This window comes from Pyrus communis, chromosome 10 (assembly GCF_041283825.1).
Source record: "Pyrus communis isolate YQ-2024b chromosome 10, ASM4128382v1, whole genome shotgun sequence".
Taxonomy (NCBI): Eukaryota; Viridiplantae; Streptophyta; class Magnoliopsida; order Rosales; family Rosaceae; genus Pyrus; species Pyrus communis.
Window position 1 is genome coordinate 8913530 of NC_142574.1, and position 10071 is coordinate 8923600.

General features: G+C 35.0%; 1 protein-coding gene and 1 non-coding gene across 2 annotated transcripts; one reads left to right on the forward strand and one right to left on the reverse strand.

Annotated features, from left to right (window-relative positions):
* Window positions 1-357: 357 nt before the first annotated feature.
* On the forward strand, window positions 358-3753 carry LOC137727237 (la-related protein 6C). The gene is made up of 10 exons (XM_068466097.2): window positions 358-830; window positions 1605-1686; window positions 1777-1871; window positions 1989-2060; window positions 2151-2230; window positions 2338-2416; window positions 2520-2567; window positions 2636-2704; window positions 2817-2945; window positions 3173-3753. Exons 1-10 carry the CDS (start codon window positions 507-509, stop codon window positions 3407-3409), a joined length of 1215 nt encoding a protein of 404 aa, XP_068322198.2. The 5' UTR covers window positions 358-506; the 3' UTR covers window positions 3410-3753.
* Window positions 3754-4669: 916 nt separating this feature from the next.
* Window positions 4670-4743, reverse strand: TRNAI-AAU (transfer RNA isoleucine (anticodon AAU)). The gene has a single exon. It is a non-coding gene; the product is annotated as a tRNA-Ile (tRNA).
* Between the last annotated feature and the right edge of the window lie 5328 nt (window positions 4744-10071).

The window sequence follows — 10071 nt, forward strand, 5'->3', positions numbered from 1 at the left end:
ATAATGCACTCTTTCTATATGTCAAAATGGTCACATAAATTTTGTGTAGAAACCAAAACAATATGAGAGAAAAAATTATTAAATTAAAATCTACAATATGAGGAACGTAATTTTGATCCCATTTGATGTTCGACAATATCTTTTAAAGGGACGTCCTAGATAAAATAGACACGATCCAAATTTGTAGGACTTGTGCAAAGAGAAAAGAGGACACATGGGCAAATGGAAGCCTCAAAATAACGAGTCAAACCTCCACAAGCAACGGTCATCTAAAAGAAAAATCAGTCCATACAAATCCCCACATCGAAATACGGATACCCAATACTTTGGCGCCAAACAAGGCTGCGATATCAAATTACAGTTACAAAACTTTAACACAATAATCCCCAAGAGAGAGAGAAAAACACACAGAAGCTAAATCCACACACTAAAAAAAACCCAGAGAGGAGAGAGAGTGTGTGTGGCATCTAGAGAGAGAGAATTGAAGAACATCAAAGGGAAAAAAAATGGCACAAGCACAACCACCTGGGGAAAAGCCCCAAGAGGTCCCAGATATGGAGGTGAAAGAAAACCCAAGAAGTCCATCCTTCACATTTAATGCACAGGCACCTGAATTTGTGCCAAGATCACATGCCCAGATGCCCATTTCTGGTTATTTCTATCCCTGCTTTCACTTTCTTGGTGACAGTACTGTTTCCCCTGATTGGTTTTACATTGGGGACCAAGAATTGCCTCCTTACCTGATCTCCAATAATCCCAATATCAATCCGCTTTCCAATCGGTCCAAGAACGCGCTCCCAGATGATCTTCAACAGAAGATCATTAAGCAGGTAACGTGCCTTCGAATGTTCATTCTTTTTATCCATATTGTATTGTATGTCAAGGAAAATGTGGTTTTATCAAACTGTGAATCTTGATCATTGATCAGGTTGATTTTTGTTTGGATGTGTACCGGCATTCAATCTGACAAAAGAACGTTACCCTATGTGTTAAAGTTTCAAAATTATGGACCATATATCAGGTTTTTTTATTAGGAATTAGATAAAACATGTCTGGATTTTCTGATCATGTTAGGCAAAATGGAATCGTCCTTTTATGACCTTCATTTGTTCCCTCCCACCATGGCTTTTGCAAGTCACACATAGATTTAGATTCAACTATGTGTGACATGAAATTTGGAAAACTTAATTGTCAGCCAATTTTGGTAATCGTTCAAGTTTTAGAGGTCTAGGGATTATCTATTATGATACCAGCACCAATTGTCATAGGGTGGGTTCAAAACCTCCGATTGCCATTGTCCAATTTAAGATGAGAAAGCATTACCAGGTTTTTCAGGCAGGGAATTTACCTCAGAAGCTATTGGAAGTGTTCGTCCAATTTTGTTAATGTTCCGCAAGGAAATCTGTATCAAAAAATAGTTGGAGATCTCTCTAGAAATTAGAAGACCTCATTACTCTTTCAAATTTTGCGATGCATGAGATGTTAAATCATTTAACATATTGATTTGTTGTCACCCTTAATGATGTCTATAGTCATTAGACAATTAGGACTGGACTATGACAGCACCTTCTGAACCTAAGGACTATTTTTTTTGCATAAAACAGGTGGAGTACCAGTTCAGTGACATGAGTCTGCTGGCAAATGAATCCTTAGCGAAACACATAAGTAAAGATCCCGAAGGATTTGGTAAACATTTTCGGAAACTAATTTATGCAGATTAAGTAAAAAAAGAGAATCCGCAATTCGATTCATGCATGCTTTTGTATTTTATAACAGTTCCAATATCTGTTGTTGCCTCCACCAAGAAAATGAAGTCACTTACTAGTAACAACCATATGCTCACGCAAGCACTGCGGTCTTCTTTAAAGCTTGTAAGTTGTCTGATTAAATTACTGATCAGGTTTTGTTGTCATTCTTTTCGTTCATGAATAGTATTACTCATTTGATCTTCAAGCCTTCATCCTGATTCTTCAATAAATTTATTGAAGGTTGTAAGTGAGGATGGCAAGAAGGTTAGACGTAAGCGTCCTTTTACTGAAAAGGACAAAGAGGAATTGCAGGTAAAAGCAGTTGCTTACTAAACAACATGGATTTAAGTGTCTTCATGAGTCATTTATATGGTGTGTTTGTTCTTTTATCCATTCTTGCAGTCTCGCACCGTTGTGGCAGAGAATTTGCCTGAAGATCACTCTCATCAAAACCTGGAGAAGATATTCAGTGTGGTTGGAAGGTTGGATTTTTCGCACCAAGTTTTTCCATGGTCTTTCCTTTCGTATTGTGTTATCATATATTTTGAGAGAATCATCACAGCATATTTACACTTTCTTTCAAGAACAGTGTGAAAACTATCCGAATATGCCATCCCCACGAATCCAATTCTTCCCGCTCCAAAGGCGATTTCATTATCAGCAACAAGGTACAAGATTAAATTAACCAGTTTTGTCCTATTAGCCATATAATTCACAAGAACTCTTGTAGAAATTTTCTTATGATAATACATTACTTCTCTAATTATGCAGCTGCATGCACTTTTGGAGTATGAGACAATGGAAATAGCAGAGAGAGCGGTATGTTTAATGCTGTTATAACTTCAGATTCCATCCTTTGTTCTCTCTTAATATTTTTCATACATCAGGTTGATAAGTTGAGCGATGAAAGGAACTGGAGAAAAGGGCTCCGAGTAAGGATGCTGATCAGATGCTCGGTATGTCTTTATAAACATCAGAGAATGTGGTTGCCTGTAAGTTCAGTATATGCATATAGACCTCCACTTATTTAATAAGGCCTCGTTGCTTCGAAAACACCGTGATTTTCAGCCAAAGTCTGTTTTGAAGAGCAGAAAGTCTGATTTCGATGGCATTTTAGAGGATGAAGAACCACCGTATGATTGCGCAGTAGAAACTTCTCACCCAAGCAACCCTGAATTGGTGATTGATAGTCCTAATGTAAGTCCCTTCTTGCATTAAAAAAAATCATGTTAACATGCCATTACATTGTCTTTTACAGCATGTACTGTATTTTCTGATCACGTTTTCATCGACAAGCTAAGAGGCAAAATCCACTTATGCAAGTGGATCACACTTTTATCAAGGATATGAGATAAAATGTGGTACATATAATTTTATGTATTTCAAATAACGCCTTGATCTCACACGAATACGTTTTTGGGTAGGTTGAAGAAAACTCCGCATTGTCCAAGAAAGGATTGGCCTGGGGGCGTGGTAAGGGACGAGGACGCGGGCAGAGCCTGAGCGGCCGTGGCCTGATTACCCCGTCTCCGCTATCAAGCAGCACCATCCACTGTGAAGCATCTGCAAAACTGAATTCCAAAGGACCAAGAATGCCGGATGGGACTCGAGGCTTCACCATGGGAAGAGGCAAGCCAGTAAGCGCCGTGAATTCGCCGTAGGAGAGTGAGTGATTTTGACGTTACTAGAAGAATATGCATATGGATCTCTGCCTTCCCTAATTAAGGAGTCTTGAGAAGAAGGGGGATTTTGGTTAAGCAGCCATTAATATGTGAAATGGGTAATTTGTTTATTGATTTTAATTGAGATGTATATTATGGTAAACAAATTTTGGGATGCCATTAGCTCTGGGCTGTTATCTAGACCCCATAGTGATCACCTTTTTTGTTTGGAATGTTGTTTTTTTTTATAGAGGTACTTTGCATTTGGGATGGAATTTCAATTCTCTTTTGTACAATTCTATTTGAATAATGAAGTGGATGGATGAACTCTCTCTCTTTCAAAACTATCTTTATATAGTAGTTTATAATATAAACGGTTTTGATCACAAGAAAAAATATATTGTAAATCACATACAAAATGTTTTATGGAGGACATTTTTGATAGCCAGGTATTCTTCTAACCAAATGCGCAGCTCAGGAAAGGGTATATACTTCAAGGCAGATTGATAATTATTTTATTTTTGGTTTTTCTTTTAGTGTTGGTGATGGAGGAGAAATACATGGGAAAAGGAGAGCTGAGTGGAAGAAATATGTTGAAGAAATGCATACAAAATAAAAACTAGAAACCAAAAACTATTATATGTTGTTTTCACTTTCAAGATTTTATTTCATGCATTCTTCCGTATTCTTCCTATTTTTCCTATTACTTTTCTTCTTACCTCTTTCACCATACAATTTTTTTTTAAGAGAAAAAGAATAATAATTATGCATTATGGTGTGTATTCAATCCCAACTAATTCTTTTTACAATTTTTTTTTTGTTGAACGATTAATTTATTAGATTAGATGTTAGATTAGGAAAAACTGAATTGGAATAGGTGGGGGATGCAACACGAGTACTTCTCAGAAGATCACCCATTCTAGTACTATTCTCGCCATACACTTTCTTCAAATCTCAAGCACAATGGTAAAAATAAAAAACTAGAAACGAATGATTATTAACAAGTCCTTAGCTTGTAGATTAATTATTGTTTTTCTTAATTTATGAGAATTAATAAACACTTGAGGTAAGTTTAGTAGGAGGGCCTTGGGTCATTCGTCAGAATTGTTTTTCTTAATTTATGAGAATTAATAAACACTTGATGTAAGTTCAGTAGGAGGGCCTTGGGTCATTCGTCAGAAATCCTTTCGATCTTCTTGCAAAAGAAGAGGAACACGAAAAAAAAAAAAAAAAAAAAAAAGGGGTGAAAACGTTAAGAAGTGGCCCATGCAGGTCTCGAACCTGCGACCTTCGCGTTATTAGCACGACGCTCTAACCAGCTGAGCTAATAGGCCACGTTGATCAAATTGTAACAATATCTAAAATACTATCGCAACCTGTACCATGACGAAATGACTAAAACTAAGAGAATCCCATGCATCCCGCTTTTTTGTTATATAGTTTATAGTTGATTAAAACATCGAACTACTTTGCTATAAGCGATAATGATGGGAGGGGAAATCATATTCAAGGTCTCGGGTCGCTTGCAGTAATCTCTTAATCTTACTATTAAGCAGGGAAAAAAAAATAGTAGCATGAAATCTATTTCAAAGTTGTCCACACAAATTATGTTTATCATAACAACTTGATTTTGTGATGAGATTGTGGCACAAGTTTTCTCTAATCTAATGACACATTGCGTAAGATTATGTCAGCTAAACATTTGTTAATTCTGAAATGAATACATAATCATCAGACAACCTTGTTAGAACAAAGGCATAGAAAAACCGTTGTTTGTTCTCAACTCTTTGAGCACCAAACGTCATATTGTGCCCTATGATCAAAGGGCATGCCCATAGTGGGCACATATATTATTTTGGTTGTTGCATTGTTGCTATTATTAATGGACACATATATTGGTGTCCTTAGGTTTCAATAGGCACAATTAACTTTTTGTGTGCAATGGCCATTTTTCTCGTAGCGTAAACAAGAAATTTGTTTATTGGGGTGTTTCCACAAAAGCTAGCGTTTATCGCCGAAGTGCACATGTAGTTTTGAAATGAAGCTCACAACTATTACTAGTTATCAGTCACTCGAGTTCACGTGGACGGCTACTTTAGTAAGTAACCAGTGAGTAGTGACTAGCCAGTGGGGATGATGATAACGTGAACAAAAAGCCTGATATATACCATCACAAGAAACATCACTTGTTTTTACATTGGTTTCTTTCTGTCCATGTTCAAAATGGATTGGCTTTTAGGGAGAGAGAAGAGTTAGCTCTAAACTAAACTAATAATGCACATAGTTTTGAGAAAAAAAAAAAGCCGACAAGGAGTGCTTGGATTAAAAAAAAAGAACAAAAAGATAAGCTGGTAGATGCCTGAGCTATGTTTGTAAACATTGTACGATCTCGTTGAGATCTTTGTCCTTGTCTCTCAAAACCCTACTTTTTATTATTTCTCTTTCTCCAAACACTACGAGTATCCAGTACCATCTTTTTATATAAATTGGATATCCCAAAAAAAAAAATAATGTAGTATGATGAACTTTCTTGATCATCATCAGCAGAAGCAACAATACAATCTCAGAGACATATTCTCTGCTTAATTTCAGACCACATTCTATATATCTTGTGCATTAATGAGACTTCAAAGTTTTATACCTGGATTTGAATCGGTATCGACTGACCGAGTAAGTTCTATAAAATCACAGATATTTTCAACATTAGAGTTGAGTCGACCAATATTTTGTGTTTTAGAGGAGATTTTAGCAAATGGTATTGATATTATTGGGAGCGTTCAAGTGCTAACCTATTAATAATTTAATATGACATTGACATTAACTATGTGTTTGAGCCCACTTCACAATATTTTTTTTCAAAGATCATAAAAAAAACATCATACAAAGAACATCCTTATAAAAATTCGTCCAATCGTATATCATTGAGCAAGTTGATTATTATTGTGAACAATTTATTGTGTTTTCCACAACATTCTCTCTGTAAATTTTTCTTTGTCACAATAAGATATTGAAACACTTTTTGATTTGGATAAATTTTTGTAAGGATGCTATATGACTGGAAATCTAAAAAAAGAAGGGTTTTTATCCCTGAAATTGACCTTCACCATCAAGATGGTCTCTGAAATTGAAAATCAATTAATGTAGTCCCTGAAAATAGGTGTTGTAAATCAACGTGGTCTTTCCATCACAATTCTGTTAAAAATTCCGTTAAATGTTGATGTGGCACATAAATAGGTCCCATAACTCACAAATGGTCATTGAAATTGACTCGCGACATCAAAATAGTCCTTAAAATTGACCTACAACATCAAAATGATCATTGAAATTGAAAATTGATCAATTTAGCCCCGCAAGTAAGTGTCTCAAATCAATGTAGTTCTTCTGTCACGATTCTTCAAAAGTTCTGTTATGTGCTAATGTGACACATAAATGGATCACACAAGTCTAATTAAATTTTAAAAAAATTACAAATAGGTTTAATAATTTAATAGTTAATAAAAAGTTGTGAACCCAAAAACTCAGTCCTGCAATCACCTTCAATCCCAGTCCACATTTCTCTACCTCCTTTGTTGTCTATTCTCTAAAAAAATCTCAATACATCAATCTTTACACAGTTCGACATCCTTCACCAAATTGAACTTGAATCGAGATCACTCTTTGTGACAGCTTGGCTGATTGGCAACGACTTCTGGGACATCACTGTTAATATTTAGGTGATCAACATCCTCACAACCTCAATCTTGGAGAGTTTGGCACTTCCTTGGTGGTCTGGTGACTCAAATAACAACAAGGTCAACCTTGAGATGATCAGGTTATAATCAAGTGCATATATTGTTGGTTGAAAACTATTTCCAAACCCCCTCTTAGGCTTTGGTTAAGCCTTGTATCTTTGAGAATTTATGGAAAGGATCTCTCTTCAGAGTAGGTCCTACTATAAGAAAAAATTTCTATTGTACAACAAGGTGTTTAGACAACTTTTTTAATTAATTATTAAACCCACATAAGCACATAACAAATTTTTCTTACACAATTGTGGCGGAAGGATCATATTGATTTGTGACACCTATTTTCAAGGACTACATTCAACAATTTTCAATTTTAGGGATTATCTTGATGGTTTGAGTCAATTTCAAGGACCATCTTGATGGCGTGAGTGAATTTTCAGGGACCATTTGTGATAAAATCTCGTAAATCTTGTGGGGCACATTTATGTGCCACATCAACAATTAACAGAATTTTTAACAGAGTTGTGACAGAATAACTACATTGATTTGTGACACCTATTTTCAAGGACTACATTGATTGATTTTCAATTTTTGGGACCATCTTGATGGTGAGGGTAATTTTAAGGAACTTTAACGAAAAACTCCCGATACTGTTCACTTTAACAAAAAATCACATTTTTACACTAAAAAGTCAATCTTGGTACTATTCACTTTACCTTTTATTTTGTCATTTTCGTTAAAACTCAAAATTTTCAAGTCCTTTTCATTAGTTTTCCCTTAAGAACTATTTGTGATAAAAATCCAAAAAAGAATGATTAGATCATGAGAAAATATGTGCTCAACCGTGTGAATAATGTTGTATAAAGTTACTAATTGAGCGCACATGTTGATCTTAGTTAGATAAAAGTAACATTTGTATTGATATTAGTTAAAAAGAAGAAATATTTCACTTGATCTATGCTAGAAATTGAAATGATAAGTGATCTATACTAAAATATGAAATTTTTAATTGACCTAAATCAGATTTCCTAAATTTCACTCCATTAAAGACGAAAGGAAAGACCTGCATATGAAACTAACACATGAACATCTCACACAAATCAAAAGTTGCGATTTTATGATGCGCCAAATTGGTGGAAAAATTGGCCAAAACAAAGTAAATAACTAGTGGAAATAATACTCATTGATTCAAGACCAATAACACATTTAGCTCCAATCGGTTACGTTGTGATCTACCTGGCTTCAATGGTTGGCGAATTAATGTTTTTCTTTTTCACAAAGCAATTTTCTAATAACTTAATGCATGAAATTCAATAAAAATTGTTGTAAAACCTATGGGAATTGAATGTGCCCACATGGTTTAGTCAAAAGTGAAAGGTAAGGACTAAAAATAGTTGTATTGTTAGATTTTATTGTTATTGTATGACATGTTTTTCAGCATACATTAATTTTCCTTGTATAATCAAACAACACAACAAGATCAAGAGTGAAAACAATAATATCAATATCCCTCCCCTCTTTTTACCTACATCCTTTGTGTGATACAGTTACGAAAATAAACAATGTGATACATTGCACTTGTTCCACTTTTATCTCTAGCAAAGGTTATCTTTCTCTCTCTCTCTCTCTCACTTTTGTCTATTTATAAAATGTTATCAGCACCATTCTCCAACACTAATCAGTGTTCATTTCCTTTCGCCAAAAAAATGTTTCCCATAAGGGATATTATTGTTCCTCTTCCTTCTCTACCTCACTTGCTTTGTGTTTTCTTGCCAAGAGCTGCTAGCACCATGCTTTCTCCTAGTACTCAATTTAATAATTACAAATATTTGTGATTTCTTATTTGGTTTAGCTCGTGATTACTAATTGTGCATTGTAAGTTTAGATGGTGTAGTACAATCGCCCATCTTGAATTGCATATTTAATTTTCCTGCAATTTTTTGTGGTGCGGTATAATCGTCCATCTTAAACTACATATTTAATTTTTTGCTACTTGAATGATGCATTATTATCTCTCATTCTACACTATATTATTTTAATGAGAGTGGTGTGGTACAATCGCCTTCCCCATTAATTATCTTTCTTTATGGTAGTAATACTCTATATTTTTTGGCAGTGCTTGTGTAGTGAGTATTACTAACTACCTAATAATTTTTTTTTTAATAATGTCTAAATTATGTACCTCTGGAACCTGAAGTTTCGAGTGCATATTATTTTGGCGTAAAGTTCAAAATGAAAATTTTGTAAGAACCAGAAGTTATAACATTAGATCCCGCCAGAATCCATATTATTGCAAGTTCTTACACATCTCATTTTTCTTTTAGAAAAAAAATGGCGAACTTGGCAAAACTTGATTTTGCTGCCTTTGATATCACTGGGAAAAACTATCTTACCCAGGTTGTGGATGCCAAGATATATCTGGAGGTAGGAAACACCATATCCTCTTAAGATTGGGCAAAAGCTATGATCTTTATTCATCGCCACCTTGATGAAGAATTGAAGAGCAAGTAACTAACAGTTAAATAACTGACTCTCTAGAATGCATTGAATAATAGATATAATCACCACAAAATGGTGATTCTCCCAAGTGCTCGTTATAAGTGGACACAGCTGAGAATCCAGGATTTTATAAATCTGCAATGTTCAGAATTAGCTCTCAAATGAAACTTTGTGAAGAGACTATCACTGATGAATATATGCTAGAAAAGACTTTTAGTATTTTTCATTTCTCCAATGTGCTCCTACAACAGTATAGAGAGCGAGGCTTTACATAGTACAACCAACTAATATTAGTGCTTCTTGTGGCTGAACAGAGCAATGAACTTCTAATGAAAACTCATCAGCCCCAACCAACTGGGTTGATGTCATTCTCATAAGGGAATGATGCCTCCCTTGAAGCAAACAACATATTCTCTCGTGGGAAGGGAAAGAACCATG

Bases quoted from the DNA above. Each gene is read 5' to 3' on its own strand.
- LOC137727237 (XM_068466097.2), top strand. From the start codon at position 507: ATGGCACAAGCACAACCACCTGGGGAAAAGCCCCAAGAGGTCCCAGAT. The intron at 1,687-1,776 runs GTAAACATTTTC...ATTTTATAACAG, and splicing joins TAAAGATCCCGAAGGATTTG to TTCCAATATCTGTTGTTGCC. The intron at 2,705-2,816 runs GTATGTCTTTAT...CGTGATTTTCAG, and splicing joins GGATGCTGATCAGATGCTCG to CCAAAGTCTGTTTTGAAGAG.